Raw genomic sequence first — 19,351 nt, forward strand, 5'->3', positions numbered from 1 at the left:
AGATTGTCCTTCTGAAAAATTAACAATTGAAAACATTTTATATGGACCACATCCTGTAAGAATAAATGTCAGTAGATTACCCAAATTACTTAGCTATACTGGAATTTTATTTCATTAAATACAGTTTGAGATAAATGGGGCCTAGGTTAGGATTGAGGAATAATTTTCGTTTTATGGAGATTGTACTAAAATGAGATTTACTTGCAGCTGGGATAGGAGCATGGGGCATTGAGGAGGGTAAGGTGAGAGTGGTTATACTTTTAACATAACTCAAATTTACAACAGTAGGTGCCATGCCTTTGGTTTTATGATACACCAGCTCTTACTCTGTATATAGCACTTTATTTTTTTAACCACAGTATACATTATATAGATTTAGGAATTCCGCACTTAAGTCTTCAACAAGTTTTTTTTAGGGGGATGGGAGAGGATGAGGCAGGATTTAAGGGGAAGAAGGTAATATAGCCAGTTTTGAAAATGTTAGCCATGGCTGGGCGTGGTGGCTCAGCCTGTAATTGCAGCACTTTGGGAGGCTGAGGCGGGAGGCTCACTTGACGTCAAGAGTTTGAGACCAGCCTGGCCAACGTGGTGAAACCCCCGTCTCAACTAAAAATACAAAAATTAGCCAGGTGTTGTGGTGGGCACCTGTAATCCCAGCTACTTGGGAAGCTGAGTCACGAGAATTGCTTGAATCTGGGAGGCAGAGGTTGCAGTGAGCCGAGATCACAGCCACTGTACTCCAGCCTGGACAATGGAGTGAGACTCTGACTCAGAAAAAAAAAAAAGAAAAAGAAAAACAATGTTAGCTAGGGTTAGCGTTGGCATTAAATTATTATTACCCTTGTAACAACAAAAGAAATAAAAATGTTTTTTTTTCTTTTGGCATTGTTCTGATGAGATGAGACTCAAAAGACCTTAACAATTGTAGGTTTCTGGTTTTCAAATCTGACACATATTTATTAAAGGATTTTGAAAGCCCAGCTTGCTTTTTAAAAATCTTCAGTTTAATTTTAAAAACAGATGTACATTAATATAAGTTTTAAAGGTACAGGAGGTACATGACAGTCTCCTTCTCTGTCTCTTAAAGGCCACTCAGTTCCCTTCCTAGGAGGCAACTAGTATTACTGTTATATATTTCCAGAAATATTCTAAAGGATTGTTTTTGGGAAGGGAAAGTTGAATCACACTCATTAAAGTATTAGCACCAACTTGGACAGATAGACTAATTGCAATGAAAAATCAGTTTGCGCCATAAGCTAAAGATGTTAATAGTAGATGGAAGAACTATAATAATATAATAATAATTGCATTATTATGAGATTACAAGAATAGGATGAATATTTTTGCCTCATTTGGCATTTAGGAAACTGGCAGGTCTTTTTAGTTGTTATTTTAATTCTTTTATTTTATTTTATTATTTTATTTTATTTTATTTTATTTTTTGAGACGGAGTCTCGCTTTGTCGCCCAGGCTGGAGTGCAATGACTGGATCTCAGCTCACTGCAAGCTCCACCTCCCAGGTTTACGCCAGTCTCCTGCCTCAGCCTCCCGAGTAGCTGGGACTACAGGTGCCCGCCACCTCGCCGGCTAGTTTTTTGTATTTTTTAATAGAGACGGAGTTTCACGTGTTAGCCAGGATGGTCTTGATCTCCTGACCTCGTGATCCGCCCGTCTCAGCCTCCCAAAGTGCTGGGATTACAGGCTTGAGCCACCGCGCTCGGCCTAGTTGTTATTTTTAATATGGCTTACTCACTCCTGGAGACTGATGGAAGGATGCTTACCTAAATATTTCATTTGGAAGAAACCTATTTAAAGGAGCAACATTTTCTTTTTTGTTGTTTTTGAGACAGAGTCTCACTCTTTCACCCAGTCTGGAATGCAGTGGCTCAATCTTGGCTCCCTGCAACCTCTGCCTCCCGGGTTCAAGAGATTCTCCTGCCTCAGCCTCCCGAGTAGCTGGGACTACAGGTGCCCGCCACCACGCCGGCTAGTTTTTTGTATTTTTTAATAGAGACGGAGTTTCACGTGTTAGCCAGGATGGTCTTGATCTCCTGACCTCGTGATCCGCCCGTCTCAGCCTCCCAAAGTGCTGGGATTACAGGCGTGAGCCACCGTACCTGGCTGCAACATTTTTTTTATGCTTGAATTTCAGTAGTAACTCTAAAAAGTTTTTTCGTTATGGAAAATTTCAGACTTATACAATAGTAGAGAGAACCCCCAACCCCCCAATTGCCTGAAATCCCTGTTATTTGACTCGTAAGAAACTCAATGCTCCTTTTGCAGATAGGGAGAGACTTAGTTTTATATACACACTGGCATTTTTTTTTTTTTTTTTTTGAGACAGAGTCTCGCTCTGTCACCCAGGCTAGAGTGCAGTGGCATGATCTCAGCTCACTGCAACCTCCGCCTCTCAGGTTCAAGCGATTCTCCCACCTCAGCCTCCTAGCTGGAACAACAGGCAGGCACCACCACACCCGGCTAATTTTTTGTATTTTTAGTAGAGACGGAGTTTCACCATGTTGGCCAGGCTGGTCTCAAACTCTTCACCTCAAGTGATCTGCCCACCTCAGCTTCCCAAAGTGCTGGAACTACAGGCATGAGCCACCATGCCTGACCAATTCTTCAGTATCTAACTCCAGTTCATATTTAGATTTCCCTAATTGTCACAAACATCTTTTTATGGTTGATTTACAATGATAACGTGCAAAATACAATTTTGATGGCATACATTGTTAGAGCTGATCAGAAAACAATCTAACAAGTGGAACAAGTATGTTGATTAGAGAAGGCATATAAAGCAACTACCCAAGCCAAACAGGAATTCCAAAAATAAATTATTTTAAAAGTTCATTTTGAAGGATTTCTGCAACAATTATGCACAACACTGAAGCTTTCAACATATATAGACCTCCCTTAGTTTTCTGTGTACTTTGATTCTCACGATTAATATCACAGCTATGCATACTAATTTTTTTTTAAACCGTGGGAATGAAAGAATAAAGGGAAAAAATGTTTGGAATAGGTTTCCTGAGAATGAAGGAACTATACTGAATAATTTGATAATTCAGCTTGTTGCTGTGCTCCTGCTATATAATATGACCTATTTCCACAGACTAACAATTGAGTTTTCTAATTACTTGGGGCAGTACAGAACATGGAGTTCGAGGGGGAAAAAGAAAAATGGCAGAATTAGGAGGGGGGAAGAATTGGGAAAGAGCAGAAATTCATTCATTTTCATTCTGTTTTAATTGGCTGTTCTTTCTGGTAACTAATGAAAACCTCCTCTTTGTGCAGTGTACAAGTCCCCGGAGTATGAGTCCCTTGGTTTTGAGCTTACTGTGGAGAGATTAGTTTCTATTGGCTATCCCCAGGAGTTGCTCAGCTTTGCTTATGATTCTACATTCCCTACCAGGTAATTTTTAAAGATATTTTTGGATTAAGACTACTTTCTTTACCCCTCAAATTAGACATTCCAAATTCATCCTTAATAGCAACAACAAAAAACCCCCAAAAAACATTGAATAATTCTTTGTTGTTTTTTTGGTTGGTTGATGTTGATTCTAAAATTACCATGAACTTTTCATATACACCATATCTTGGTGTTCCTGAATTAAGCTCATTTTATTGCAACTGAGGAAGACCCACTTATGGGTGAAAAAGGAGATTACTAAAACTGACGGGTAGTAATGACAGGTGGTGCTATTTGGGGCTGTTGGCAAATAGGTATGTGTTTCTCTAATACACTTAACATGATAGAAGCTTGGCAGTTTCCATTTCTGGATTTGATAGGGACTCTTTAAGATTAAGAAAATGATGTTTACTTAAGCTGCTATCATATATATCCCACATACAGCATCTAATGGAGGAAGACCATTTCTGGATTTGATAGGGAATCTTTAAGATTAAGAAAATGATGTTTACTTAAGATGCTATCATATATATCCCACATACAGCATCTAATGGAGGAAGATATAAGCCTTCTCAGTTGTCCAAGAAAAAAGACTATGTTTTAGAATGGTACCAGCTGTGTAGTAAGAGGAATTTTGTTTATATCTTGTTTAATTAAGCACTTATTCCTTACAGAAACCAATTATGATTATCTGGACAGAGTCAATATTTTTTAGCTGCTTTAGAATTAGTTTTTAAGATTTTACTCATTTTAGCTATATTAGGACATACTTGAGTTGGTACAAAGCTTGAATTAGATGAGGTCGGTTCATGATGATTAAATAATACTAAATAAAATTATTGCCTGTATTACTTTGCATTATCAATCATGTCTTCATTTTCACATAGGGGACTTGTCTTTGACACACTATATGGAAATCTTTTGAAAGTCGATGCCTATGGAAACCTCTTGGTCTGTGCACATGGATTTAACTTTATAAGGGGGTGAGTACAAAGAACCTTTAGCCTCTTTCTAATGTTAAAGTCAAACAATGTGAAGATGACATCATCTCCCCAGATGTAATATATTTCCCTATTACTTTTCATCATTAAAGAGCAAATTCCCTTACATAAGGTTAGTTAACAGTCATTTATTAGGCAGTTGGAACCCAAGCTGACGTATAGTTAGCAATTACATTTTGTTTAAATTAAGTGCCTTCCAATTGTACAGCATACAACAAAACTAATCTTGAAACTTGCCCAGAAGAACTTATTAGTAGTTTTTGACTTATTTGAAATTCTAAGATTTTTATTTTCTTCTTTCTAATACAGTTCTCAGGTAGCTGTTCAAAAGAGGTATGTATATACAAATGCTTTGAAAATTTTTAAACTACAGCAATTTAAATGATTAAGAGATTTTTAATAGCCAATATGCTTTTTAGATTCTAATGAATCTAAATTTTGAATCCTGACATTTGATTGGGTCATTAAAAAAATTTAAACATAAGGTTAAAATGAATATGTGGTAATAATGTTTAAAACAAATAAGGATAAGCTTTATCTTTTTTTTTTTTTGAGATGGAGTTTCACTCTTGTTGCCCAGGCTGGAGTGCAATGGCACGATCTCGGCTCACCGCAACCTCCGCCTCCCAGGTTCAAGCAGTTCTCCTGCCTCAGCCTTCCTAGTAGCTGGGATTATAGGCATGTGCCAGCACGCCTGGCTAATTTTGTATTTTTAGTAGAGACGGGGTTTCTCCATGTTGGTCAGGCTGGTCTCAAACTCCCAACCTGAGGTGATCCACCTGCCTCGGCCTCCCAAAGTGCTGGGATTACAGGCGTGAGCCACCACACCTGGCAGAATAAGCTTTATTTTCAAAATAAAAATATTTCCACTATTGTCACTAATTTGAACTTTTTACCCTAGTAAACAGCAGATGAAATTTAGTATCTACTATTTTTTTGTGTGAAATGTCCCAATATTTTCTTTAAAAAATCATAATGCCACAATTTGACAACTTCTGTAGCTATAGCTTTACAGTTATACATTTCCTCTACTGTTATGCTACCTTATTTACTATTGACATTGTATTAAGGTCAGAACAACAGCTCATAAAACCAGAATAGGATGTGTGTCAGTCTCTCATGTAATGTTTCCATTTACTATTCATTCTTGATGCCAGAATAGGAAAAACACTAGGCTACATTGAAATGTTTAAAAAGACAGTATCTTTTTTTGTGATAAGAGGCACAAACCAACTGAAATTGTACCAGAGCTTCCTATAGATTTGAGGTCACAGGATGCCCCTTAGAATTGAAGCATCTGATATAAGACTCTTTAGTTGGCATTACTGACATTACACAGGCTCAGAGATTTCCATGTATACCTGAGAATGGTATGAAGTAAACACCCATCTTGACACATCTGAGCAGGCCAGTGATTACACGCACATTTCCTTCACTGTTTTTATGATGGCGTTCAGGATCCATGAAAATATCAGGAAACAGGATTTAGAATATGAAGTAATTACAGGTTATACTAGTAACTTAAGCTATTTCATACACAGATACTGTCATCATAACTCAGAATCGCAAGATGAACCAGGGTTCTATTATGTCTAAAAAGGAATTTTTGTATTATGAGGGAGGGGTAGGCAGAGAAGAAAAGAGAAGCAGTTGGATAAATTAGTACTACGATCTCATTTACTAACTCAAGATCAACAGACTTCCTCTATTCCCCTAAATAAGCCAATAAGGTTTCCACATAGCTCTTTTGCTAATGCATTTAATAGTTTAAAAAATAAGTCATTTATGAGTAAATGCAGAATCATTCAAATAGCACTTAGCACTGTGCAGTCTTTAAACAGGAAAACTGGCCAGGCACAGTGGCTTATGCCTGTAATCTCAGCACTTTGGGAGGACAAGGAAAGAAGACTGCTTGAGCCTAGGAGTTCCAGACCAGCCTGGACAATAAAGTAAAACCCTGTCTCTACAAATATCAAAAAGTAGCTGGGCATGGTGGTGCATGCCTGTGGTCCCAGCTATATGGGAGACTGAGGCAGGAGGATTGCTTGAGCCCAGGAGGTTGAGGCTGCAGTGAGCTGTGTTCGTGCCACTGTACTTCAGCCTGTGCAACAGAGCAAGACCCTATCCCCCCCTAAAAAAATAAATTCAGAAAATTAAAATTCCCATTAAAAAAGAGACTGAAGATAGAGGAAAAGAAAGAAACAGTTATCGCAGCTATTACAGTGGTAGGGCTGGAAAAGAAGGGCTCCTTCAGGCTTTGCTCATAAGTTAGGACCTTATATTTTGATAAATCTTTATTCTGTGGGTCACAGAAAGTTAGTAGTAATCTGTGCTATAACTCTTTTCTTCCCATTCCAAGTGTAGCATTTCTTCTTTTATGATACATTTCCTCCCCCAAATTGATTTTTATTTTAAATATATACTAGTGTGATTTGACACTGAAGTTTACAATGTAATTGCTAACTATATTTATAAATCAATTTGGGTTCTAACTGCCTAATAAATAACTGTTAACCATCTTTATGTAAAGGAATTTTCCTTTAATGATGGAGGGAATAGGGAAGTATATTGTATCTAAGGAGACAGTGTCAGCTTATTGAACCTGACTGAAGAAAATGTATTTTTCCTGTTACTTTCCACCTTACTTTTATTAAAGAAAATCTTGGAAAGCTAGAAGATGAGATACTCTACAAAGTTATTCATTATTGGGAGCTCTCATCTCAGAAGAGTGACTTAAGACAGGGAGCTAATGTGATTTTGTATGTCTAACTGGAGTTTATGCCATTTGTAGTTAAGAAACCCAAGCAGGAATTTATCCAGGTCATTCTGCGTGTGAACTTTAAATTTGATTTCCTTTATTTAGATTGTTAATCTCCATATATTCACTGTCAGAATTGTGCATTTTTATATTTTAGTATTTTTCCCTTTGAGTTTCTCTGAAATGTTTTCTTTTAGAAGTGTTTCTGCATCTTTAACAAATTCTGCTTCACTGGCTTTTTTTCTTTTAAACCCTGAATTTTCTTCATGGTTCTATTCTGTCTCCTCTTCTTTCCCTGCACACTAAGTGGCTTCATCTCCTCTAATACTCTTCATAATTCCATCTAGTATCTGTATGTAGATGATCTCAGTTATCTCTCAAGTCCGAATCTCTGTTTTAAGTTCTTGACCTTTGTTTCTAGTTGCCTGATAAAAATCTGTTTACTTCAAGCTTAGTATCACCAAAATAGGACTACTCTTACATCCCTTGTTATTCAGTTTTCATATTTTCATTCATCGTACCAACCCCCTCTCAGAGACACCTTAGCATGGACATCATCATCTTTGACTCTTAATGTTCCCCCAGCCAAATCTGCTCAGTTTGCTGGGTCTTATTTTACCTTGGTAATCTCTCTTGAATATATGAGTGAGCTGAGGTCACGCCACTGCACTCCAGCCTGACCGACAGGGTAAGACTCTGTCTCAAAAAAAAAAAAAAAAAAAAATTCTAGGAGTCAACTGGGTGATTCTGCGTTGCACAGCTGATCTCTCCACGCTCTTTCACATGTCTGTGGTTAGCTGCTGGGTAACATAGCATCTAATCTAGAATGACTTCGTGCACATGTCTGGCATTTGCAGGCTATTGGCCAAGTGCTTCATTTCTATATGTAGCCTTCTATCCTCCAGCAGACTATCTCACTCTCATGCACGTAGTAGTCCGTGGTTCCAAGTGCTGCAAGAGAGATTAAGCTTCAATACACAAATGTTTTTCTAGGTCTCTGCTTGGATCTCATTTCCTGCTATACAAGCCTGTATTCAAGGATAGAGAAATAGACTGAGTTCTAATGGGAGGAGCCACAAAATTGCATCACAAAGAGACAGGAAGAATTTGTGGCCATTGTTGGAGTGTATCACATTGTCTTTCCCCGGTTTATCCTAAAACAGCCACTAATTTAATTTTGTTTTACAACTCAGCCCCGATGGGATTATCCCTCTGCTTTAAAACTGTCAGTAGTACCCTCTTGCCCCTAAATGGTGTAGGAACAGTAGTTTAATCTGCCTCAACCCATCTTTCTAGCTTAATTTTTCTCTGCTCTCCTTTCTCTACCCAAACTGGACTAGTTTCACAACTGGTCCACCTAGCATTTAAGGTCCAGGTCATATGCCAGCACATGCATGAATCCTTCCTAGATTTTCCTCTCCTTAGTCCTCACATTTGCTTCTCTCTACCCCTTAAGTTGAAATGGTGTTCCCTTCTTTGGTTTTCTCATAAATTTTTGCACCTCTCTTGTGGTAGTTGTGATTTTTTACTGTATAATTATATGTGTATGTGACCCATCTCGCCTACCACACTGACAACTCTCTTAAGAGCTGGAACCTAAGCTGGACATCATACCTGTAATCCCAGCTACTTGGGAGGCTGAGGTGGGAAGATTGCTTGAGCAATCTTCAGGAGTTTAAGTCCAGCCTGGACTTAAAATAGCAAGACTCTGTCTTAAAAATAAAATAAAATAAAATAAAATAAAATTGAAAAAGAGCTGGAACCTGAACTCATCCATCTTCATAGCTACCCATGCTTAATATTCGGAATCCTGTCTTGCACATAGCCATCAAAATATTTGAGTTAATTTTTGAATAATGCTATTTCCCAATTATTATTATGTTATTTAAAAAACCATTTAATTTTTAAATTTTTCTTTCAGACCAGAAACTAGAGAACAGTATCCAAATAAATTTATCCAGCGAGATGATACTGAAAGATTTTACATTCTGAACACACTATTCAACCTACCAGGTAGATTCATTCTATGCTTGTTTATACTGATGCTTTCCCTTCTGTGACCATTAGTCTCTGCTCAAGGGAGATAATGAAGTAAGTTTGAATTATTTCATTATAGCTTATGAGTATCTGTTCTTCATTTTTCAGAGACCTACCTGTTGGCCTGCCTAGTAGATTTTTTTACTAATTGTCCCAGATATACCAGGTATGTACATAGTATAATTTTTTTTTTCCAATTGATTTTTTTAAATTAATGCACAGGGTTTTAGAGAACTGGCCATTGTAGGTCTTTTCTGCTTTTCTAAAGTGAATTTAGTGCTAGTGAGAGATGCCACATTGCCAGCCTGAGAGATGGGACAGCACCAGCAGCTCCATGCAGGCTCTCACCTCCCACACGGCCCCTCTCCTTGCCAGTGTGCTGCAGCCACCACTTCTGATTGGCTTCTCCTGGGAATGAAGACGGCCAGCAGAGGTGCTAATTGTGACAACTGAGTGGGAGGTTTGTGTGATGATTATCTGTCCAAGCAGAATTACACTAAAACCCCCCAACTCATTTCACAGCAGCTACCCAGGAGCCATTCTGGGATGGTAATTTAATTTCATTTCCAGGCCCGGCAAGATTTGATTAAGGAATAAATACTGTGTATCTTACCAGAAGTAAAATTTTGCATAAGTCTTAAACAAGTTATCCTCTTCCTTTAGGGAGAATTATATAGCCAATACTGAAAGTTTAGCCATATATACCAGAGTTGGCTAACTTCATATCCTCTTTGGGCTTTATCTACTTGAAGACACTAAATTTGGTGGAAAGCTGAGTCACTGAGCTAAATAAAAAATGGACAGTACCTTTGTACTTAGGGACAGTGTCAGAAAAGTCAGGGTGGAAAGAACCTAAATGACCAATTTTAAGTTTTAAATGTTTCTTCAACCTGTTTCTAAAAAGTGATAAATTAAAAAAACCTGATATTTTTGGAACTTTGGCCTTTTAGCTTACATTCAGTATATTCTTCCATCACTTTGTATTTGTTCACAATTATTGTATTCCGTTGAACACTATAGCCATTTCTGGTGGTCAAAGTGGACTTTCATTAGGGAGTAATTATTTTCCTCATTAGCCACAGCCTTTACCCATGTGATACGGAACCTTTGGGTCCCCTGGGAAATTTTTGACATATATTTTATTGCCCTGTTTTGGATCCCCTGTCATGTTCTTTTTATCTTTCTGTAGTTGTGAAACAGGATTTAAAGATGGGGACCTCTTCATGTCCTACCGGAGTATGTTCCAGGATGTAAGAGATGCTGTTGACTGGGTTCATTACAAGGTACCTAGAGGCTGCTTCTTCACCCGCTCACTTTCTGGCATGTGTTTTATGGCCTGGCATTAACTTTCCAAATGGAGCAGAATATTTCCTTTTTTCAAAAAAGGACAAAATGGATTTGCCCCCTAGTGATAGCTCTCTAGAATACATACGTTCTTGTCTTTGGTCTTGGAGGTAATGTTGATCTTTCCTCAGTGATGGTGTTTGGCTTCTGGATTTTATTTTAGTTTGCATTTCTCAAACTTAGGTTTTAGTGTATTACATTATACTTAACATATCCTTTGTGGATGACAGTGGTCCATTTTTTTTTGTCCAGATACCTCCCACCTGACTACTAACATTAATTAATATTAAATTTACATTTATTATAAACGAATAAAATATGAAATGCCTTTTAATTTCAAACTTGAAACTGTTTTATATTTTGAAGACAAATTTTAGAGGCAGGGTTGCAGCAAATCATACCTGCTACTTTTTTCTGGCCTTCTGTAGTTTGTCACTTTTCTATTTTGATAAATCCTTAAGAAATGCATTTAGGGCTGGACATGATGGCTCATGCCTGTAATCTCAGCACTTTGTGATGCCGAGGCAGGTAGATTGCTTGAGCTCAGGAGGTCAAGACTAGCCTGGGCAACAATGACAAAACCCTGTCTCTACAAAAAATACAGAAAATTAGCCAGGCGTGTTGATGTGGACCTGTGGTCCCAGCTACTTGGGAGGCTGAAGTGGGAGGATCACCTAAGCCTGGGGAGGTCGAGGCTGCAGTGAGCCAAGATTACACCACTGTACTCTAGCATGGGCAATAGGGTGACCTTGTCTCAAAAAAAGAAAGAATTTGGGTTGATTAGTAAACACCATTTTTCTTATAAACTACATGTTAAAAACTGATTTTGTTCTTTTCTTAATTCCTTTTTTTTTTCTTCCCCTAGGGCTCCCTTAAGGAAAAGACAGTTGAAAATCTTGAGAAGTATGTCGTCAAAGATGTAAGTAATATAAGGGAAAATAGATCTGCATAATAGCTCATTTTACCTATTAGGGAAATGAATAACAAGCTGATTTATAATGAAATGGACAAAGGAAGAGATTTCTTTGTCTTGGTATAGTATGTGCCAGATATAATCACCAAGAATATTCAGCTAGAGCATAGGTCTTAGTAGAGTTTTTCCATTTCTTGATAGGCAAGAAGACTCAGTATTTCATTTGTCCATTTAGCTTCAATTATAATAGCAGTTAGAGGTTTACTGTATACACATCACCATGCTAAGTGATTACATGCATTATGCCATTTAATCTTCTGTATGACCCTGAGTTAGGTATTATTGTTACCTCTGTTTTATAGATAACTGAGAAATAGAGGGATTAAATAACTTGCCAAAGGTCACACAGTTAGTAAGTAGTAAAGCTGAGTCATACCCAAATGATAACTACCACACTAGATCATCTCAAAAATGTGCATATATGTTACCGTTATTTAAAATGCCTTTAACCTGTCAACAGAGAGTAATAAGGAAAGCTTTAAAATACCTTAAAAGGCAATATTGGGAAACCTGATAAAATTTTTAAAAAATTTGTGGTTAATAGTATTGTACCAATGTTAATTTCATACTTTTGATAATTGTACTGTGGTTATGTAAGATGTTAATATGAAGGGAAACTGGAGGAAAAATATATGGGAACTCTACTTTTCACAGCTTTTCTGTAAGTCTAGAACTGTTTTAGAATAAAAATTAAACACACATAGTGCCCCAAGATGACATACTTCTTTCTTTTCCTACAGAGTAAAAGTAGCAGAATACAGTATTTTCTCAAAGTACTGTGGTAAAGATTTCTTGTTTTCAGTTTTTGTGCCTCCTATTTTCACCCACCTCCCTTATTTCAAGAAAGAACACTGAATGGGGAGGGTCCGGGAGAATTTGAGTGAAGGAATGAATCTATTTGCTATGAGAGAAGGAAAAGGTATTTTTCTTTCCAGGCACGTGAGGGGTTAGAATTTCCTCATTTAAGCGCACATGGGTGTGGGTATTTCTAGGTAGCATCTGCACATGTCATTTCATTCTGCAAGGTGTTTTATAAAACCATAGTATACACACTGAAAGCCATATCTTATACTCTCTATGTAGAGCATGTTTAAGTCAGCTTCTCCTGATCTCTAACATACCTCACATACTTCAAGAAATCTCAAGTTAATTTAAGTTAATTTAAACTCCTGAGGCAGACATCATGAGGAAGGTAGAGATATGTTGTTAACAGCCATATAACCCTGATAAAATATAATTTTACATGTAAATCTATTGTATACACTGTGTATACTACATATGTTAATACTTTATTCATTTATAGTGATAATGTGGGATTTTAAGTGCAAAATTCTGAAATCAGCTAACCCTTAAAAGGTTCCCCCATTCCTGTTGTGCACAGAAATCCAGTATATGACAACTCCAAAGTATAAAGATAATGTTTTTGTGTTTCACTCATTATCCAATTACATTTCAGGGAAAACTGCCTTTGCTTCTGAGCCGGATGAAGGAAGTAGGGAAAGTATTTCTTGCTACCAACAGTGACTATAAATATACAGATGTAAGTGCTTAATGTTTACATTTGTTTATTTATTCAGTGGAATTATTTTGGCCTAAAGAACTGTGAAGACAGGAGGATAGAAGTTTATTAAGTGAAAGTAGTTTCTTGCCTTCTCATTTTCAAACAGTAAAAAGGCAAAAATATACAGGATAACAGTGGTTCTTAAATTTTTCTAGAAATTTATTTTAGCCATTTTCACGGATTATGATTGGCTACTTGAAAATTTTAATCTTGGGGTTATTTAAAACATTTGTAAAGATTAAAATGGCTTTTGTGTCTCTTTGGAGCATCATTTCTATAAACTTGAGCAGTCGCATCCCTTATTGATGTGTATATATGACTTCCCTGCTGTTGGAAGACCTGCAGCAATAGATGGTGCACAGATGTTTGGGCTCTTAGCCATCAAAATTTACTACATCTTTTTTTTTTTTTGAGACAGAGTCTCACTCTGTCACCCAGGCTGGGGTGCAGTGGTGTGATCTCGGCTCACTGCAACCTCTGCTGCCTGGGTTCAAGTGATTCTCCTGCCTCACCCTCCCAAGTAGCTGGGATTACAATAGGTGCCTGCCACTGCGCCTGGCTAATTTTTTTTTTGTATTTTTAGTAGAGATGGGGTTTTACCATCTTGGACAGGCTGGTCTTGAACTTCTGACCTCGTCATCCACCCACCTCGGCCTCCCAAAGTGGCGGGATTACAGGTGTGAGCCACCGCGCCCAGCCCAAAATTTACTACCTCTTAAAAACAATTTTTTCCCATGATTAAAGCATGTGGAAAAACTGATCTAATTCCTTAACTTCATCTTACTTTGCTGAGACACAAGTTTATAGTACTAGCAAGAAGTTCCACTTCCCCCAATTTGCTGTACATATAAACTTGATTTAGACACCTGGTGATTTGTAGTAAATAGTCTTATATAAACCATTGGTTTGTTGACTTAGTTAGTCTAGGGATGGTAGTAGCAAAGCCAAAGTGATAGGTTATTTCTGTGTGAGTCATTAGTTTTCCCTGTACTCCTACCTCATATGCTCCTTACCTCCAAATGTGTGTTCAAAAACATCTTCCAGAGGAAGTATGTATCCTCCCTGAGAATGTCAGAAGCCTTTTTTTATTTTTGGTATATGGTAAAGCATTAATTTCTGGCTTCCACTGCCATGATTTCGTAAAATTTAGAGGAAACAAGAATGTGGTGAGTCCTGTGTTGAAGAAGACATGTTTTGTGAAGAGCTTGTAATTTCTTTAGGTTATATGCCTTTTGCAAAAGTAGTATATGGACCTTATGTTAAATTTTTTTTTTTTTTCCAGAAAATTATGACTTACCTGTTTGACTTCCCACATGGCCCCAAGGTATGTGACTTAGTAGACCATTGCTTTAGTAATAATGAATGCATTTAATCATTCTGGAATATTAAGGGGGAAAGAATTGGTCAGAACCCACCCAGAAAAGTCCTACTTTTTAAGCCTATTGTCTAATCTTCATTAACATTAGAATCCAGGAGCTAGTAGAATTTAAAATCAAATTGCTAATTTAGAGTCCACAACTTGAATACTTAGTAGACAGAAATAAAAGGGATATTCATGTGATATTTAGTAGGATGGGATCAGAATAATTTTATGCCCAATAAGTTCTATGCAGAATTAAGTTTGTGTGGCAATGAAAGGAATTTTCAGGTTGTGGAAGATACTTGATTAAAACAGAAAATGTATGTATATTCTTGACAACTTCTAGATTTTGTATTAGTTGTTGCTACGTTTTTGCCAAGACAGCACTTAACCTTGATATTTATTTCTGCAAAAGGGCTGCACTTAGGTTTAAGGAATACTCCTTGCAACTTAGTCACATACTTACAGAATCTTAGTCTAGACTTCAGTGAATAAACATCAGCAAATCTGTTGTGAGAACACCTGAAATCACAGGGTGCAGTGTCCTTCAGGTTGGTCTTAAAAGGTTAATGCCAGGGTTCCATTTCAGGATAGTCATGATTTTAATGGGCATAACTCATTATTAGTATTGTGATTAGCTTACACTATGAGCCAAAACCCAATGTATACCTAGAGCCATCATACTGAGAATGCAACCAGTAAAATCTCCTAATAGTTCCATGTTAGTTTGTATACTTGAGCTCTAATGCTGATCTACCTCTCTCTTAATCTGTCCCTTGGGTATTGATTTGCATCTCTCCCTAGCTCTTTTGAGCTCCTTTTAGCAAATTTCAGCTGAGCACACTTTCATATATTAAAGTGCTATAAAATAAGTTATTGTAGTTTAGTAGTAGATGAAACAATTTAATATGTAGAATACAGTTATTTATTCTTTATACCTTGTCTGCTTCCCAAAGGATATAGACACAATACTTTTTTTTTTTTTTTTGAGATGGAGTCTCGCTCTGTTGCCAGGCTGGAGTGCAGTGCCACAATCTCGGCTCACTGCATCCTCCCCTTCTTGGGTTCAAGCGATTCTCATGCCTCAGCCTCCCAAGTAGCTGGGACTACAGGCGCCTGCCACCATGCCCAGCTAATTTTTGTAGTTTTAGTAGAGACAGATTTTCACCATGTTGGCCAGGATGGTCTTGATCTCCTGACATTGTGATCCGCCCGCTTCGGCCTCCCGAAGTGTCGGGATTACAGGCATGAGCCACCATGCCTGGCTGACACAACACCTTTTTGAAAAATAAAATAGTGGGATCTTCTGGCTATACTTAGTATTTTTATATTCCTTGCATCTGAGTGAGTTAAATAGTAATGCCTTAAAGTAAGGAGTGATGTTTCAACTTTTGCTGTTTCTCCTTCATCAGCCTGGGAGCTCCCATCGACCATGGCAGTCCTACTTTGATCTGATCTTGGTGGATGCACGGAAACCACTCTTTTTTGGAGAAGGCACAGTACTGCGTCAAGTGGATACTGTAAGTCATGAGGATGATCTGTCTGCTAGTACACTGTCCTTAATGTTTCTCCTTTCCCCACTCTTACTCTCCGTAAGGAAACAGGAATTTTTTTTTATTAGCCGTATCTCTCTTTTGAAATTAAGAGTTTTGGTCTTAACTGAAGCAGCCAAACAAACCCACTAATTGAAAAGAGTAAGTGCCATTCATTTGGCTGTCTGGCCAAATAGCACTGGTGGTGGGGGATGGGCTGGGAGGGTTGTGGGGTGAGGGGAGGATTGTGACAGGATGATCAAGTATTACAAAATCCATATTCTTCACACAGAAAACTGGCAAGCTGAAAATTGGTACCTACACAGGCCCCCTACAGCATGGTATCGTCTACTCAGGAGGTAAGTCACAGACTTCCCTTTATTTAATGTCTTTGCTCAGACCTCACTGTGAAAGCTTTGGTGATCTCAGCAAAGTGCCACATGTACTCTTTAGTGGTCTAAGATGTCATCTACTGAAGGTAAATAGTCAGTCACCTCTTAATGCAATAGGAGTCTGGGTTTGAGCAGTTAGTATATCCTAATGAATCTGATTTTCACTAAAACGATCAGTTTTCTTTTTTTTAAAATCCTATTGGAGGCTTTTCTCAGTGCCTGGAATCACTTGGGGGTACTTCTCAATATGTTCTCAAGGGTTTCTCAAGGAGTTTCATGGTATAGGTACATAGTATGTTGGAGTTAGAAACAGTTGAATAAAGCCAGCTTAATGGCAGATTTGTGATGAAATTGGCAGTGGCTCTTTTCAAGGTTAAGCTGAGGATGTAGTTTTGTTGCTCTTGGATTTGGTGATCAAGAGCTCTGGTCAGCACAGTGGAGCTGAAGGCCTTGTCTTAGAAGGCAGTAAGAAGAGAATGGTGAGTCTTTTGTCTTTTTTTTTCCTAGACTATTCCTCATACAACTATAAGAACAAAATGAATCATAGTTAATGGTTGAATACTATTGGAAGACTGATTTTAATATAGAGACAGTTTTCTCATTGTTCACTCTTGTTTCAGGTTCTTCTGATACGATCTGTGATCTGTTGGGAGCCAAGGGAAAAGACATTTTGTATATTGGAGATCACATTTTTGGGGACATTTTAAAATCAAAAAAACGGCAAGGGTGGCGAACTTTTTTGGTGATTCCCGAACTTGCACAGGAGCTGCATGTCTGGACCGACAAGAGTTGTAAGCCATTTCATAAATCTTTGATGCAATTTATATCTAAATGACCAGCTTTAAATCAAGTCCTCTTTGATAAACCATTACTTTGTATTCAGGAAGTCAGAGGTGGTCAAAAGGTAGGCCTTGATATTTGGATACTTCCTTCCCATAGAATATTCAGCTATTTCACAAAACTCCAGAATTTGAATAAATATGAGAGGTTATCTAGTTTAACCTTCTTGACTCTCTTGGAGGTTAAGTACAGAATGTTGGTGTCTTGAGTTGTGTTACAGTAACACTTTAAGTTGTGAACTGGAGCTCAACTTTTCCTCTGTGGTCCCATATTTCCCCAACCATGCCTAGCAGTCTCAGTCTCTTTGCCAACAGCCCATATCTGTGATTCTGGGGCAGTGATGGCTCTGAATGTTAATCACCTGTGGTATTTTTAATTGACTTTTCTGAGATCTAGAGAATGAAGCTATATTGTATCCTTGAACTAAGCTACATGGTGTATATGCAGTATATACACTATGCTGAATTAAGTTACAGATATAGTTCTGTAAAAGTGTTTGATACACAAGTTCTCCAGCCAGCCTTGATGCTTATTACTTGCAGCGTGGTGAAGGTGACTCCGGAAACTCAGCCTGCCTGGGGTAGGAGCCCTGGCTCCATAACTTGAAATCTGCATGCCCTTAGGCAAGTTAATGAGACACCCTGTGTGTTAGTTTCCTCAAATGTAAAAATGGGGATAATACCTACCTCCTAAAGTTGATGAAAAACGGAGGCAGTATGTGTATAAAGATAGACAGACATGACAGCCTTTCTCAACCAAGGCTCCTCATCTGAAACACATAAAATTATTACCATTATCGTTATTTTACCTTTCCAACAGCTGAATACAGAAAATTATTTGAGTAACACTTTTCTCAATTCTCCTAAAGATGGTAAATAGAAGAAAATGTGTTATATATACAGTAGATGAAGGAGACAGGGCTTGTCTCGAGGAACCCAGGCTGACAAAGGCTGCAACACACAGGAAGCATGCTATAGATACTGGCTGTTGCTGTTATTATTGTCTGTACCATGAGTGGGATTTTCTGGCTAGCCTTTCATTCACATTTGCAACTTTCTGCCTATGAAGTTTTGGAAATCTAGTTGATCTAGCCCTGGACCTGTGACTCAGGACAAGTCACCTAATTCTCAGTCTTTCATCTGAAAATGGGACTGTTAACATTTGCTTAGCTGACTACACCTGAGACGGTGTAAATTCTGATATTTTTACAAGCTCAGAATGAGCATGCAGCTGGAAGGGAAAATTGTCGTCATGGTTTTTAAGCAGGAGGAAAGGCGGTTAAAGAGAAGGTGATCATGGCCGGGCGCGGTGGCTCAAGCCTGTAATCCCAGCACTTTGGGAGGCCGAGACGGGCGGATCACGAGGTCAGGAGATCGAGACCATCCTGGCTAACACGGTGAAACCCCGTCTCTACTAAAAAATACAAAAAACTAGCTGGGCGAGGTGGCGGGCGCCTGTAGTCCCAGCTACTCGGGAGGCTGAGGCAGGAGAATGGCATAAACCCGGGAGGCGGAGCTTGCAGTGAGCTGAGAACCGGCTGCTGCACTCCAGGCCGGGCGACAGAGCGAGACTCCGTCTCAAAAAAAAAAAAAAAAAAAAAAAAAAAAAAAAAAGAGAAGGTGATTGTGCTCATCTGTTGTCAGACTCCAAGTGGGTATCAGTGGGTTATCCTGAAGAGGGGAAGAGGAGGTCACTATACACTCCACCTAGAGCACGTTAGTCCCAGGTTATACTTTTCAGTCACATCTGCAACCTTTTAGTTTTAACAGCAGTTAAGAACTGGGTGCTTATTTATTTAAAATACCTTCCTTTTCCTTCCAAACCTTAACTAGCACTTTTCGAAGAACTTCAGAGCTTGGATATTTTCTTGGCTGAACTCTACAAGTAAGTTTTCTAAAAATTTCTTTCCTAAAAACTTCTTCAGGAATCACTTAGGTATAAAAAATGTTCTTTCCAGGCCGGTAATCCAAGCTATTTGGGAGGCTGAGGCAGGAGAATCGCTTGAACCGGGGAGGTGGAGGTTGCAGTGAGCCGAGGTTGCACCATTGCACTCCAGCCTGGGCGACAAGAGTGAAACTCCATCTCAAAAAAAAAAAAAAAGTTCTTTCCAGGCCAGGCACGGTGGCTCACGCCTGTAATCCCAG

General features: G+C 38.4%; 1 protein-coding gene across 3 annotated transcripts in view; it reads left to right on the forward strand.

The window, feature by feature from the left end:
- The window catches only part of NT5C2 (5'-nucleotidase, cytosolic II), a 94,592-nt gene that overhangs the window by 71,956 nt on the left and 3,285 nt on the right, over positions 1 to 19,351 (forward strand). For 2 of the 3 annotated variants that reach the window (XM_011957360.1, XM_011957361.1), the window contains 12 exons: positions 3,295 to 3,412; positions 4,297 to 4,392; positions 9,090 to 9,181; positions 9,314 to 9,371; positions 10,395 to 10,488; positions 11,415 to 11,468; positions 12,979 to 13,062; positions 14,366 to 14,407; positions 15,856 to 15,963; positions 16,268 to 16,334; positions 16,988 to 17,158; positions 19,040 to 19,091. In XM_011957360.1, coding sequence (XP_011812750.1) covers positions 3,295 to 3,412; positions 4,297 to 4,392; positions 9,090 to 9,181; positions 9,314 to 9,371; positions 10,395 to 10,488; positions 11,415 to 11,468; positions 12,979 to 13,062; positions 14,366 to 14,407; positions 15,856 to 15,963; positions 16,268 to 16,334; positions 16,988 to 17,158; positions 19,040 to 19,091 — 1,036 coding nt within the window. Of the gene's footprint in view, positions 1 to 3,294; positions 3,413 to 4,296; positions 4,393 to 4,719; positions 4,744 to 9,089; positions 9,182 to 9,313; positions 9,372 to 10,394; positions 10,489 to 11,414; positions 11,469 to 12,978; positions 13,063 to 14,365; positions 14,408 to 15,855; positions 15,964 to 16,267; positions 16,335 to 16,987; positions 17,159 to 19,039; positions 19,092 to 19,351 lie in introns of all 3 variants that reach the window. The other variant, XM_011957359.1, reaches the window with a different exon arrangement.

Source organism: Colobus angolensis, unplaced genomic scaffold (assembly GCF_000951035.1).
Source record: "Colobus angolensis palliatus isolate OR3802 unplaced genomic scaffold, Cang.pa_1.0 Scaffold44, whole genome shotgun sequence".
NCBI classification, from domain to species: domain Eukaryota; kingdom Metazoa; phylum Chordata; class Mammalia; order Primates; family Cercopithecidae; genus Colobus; species Colobus angolensis.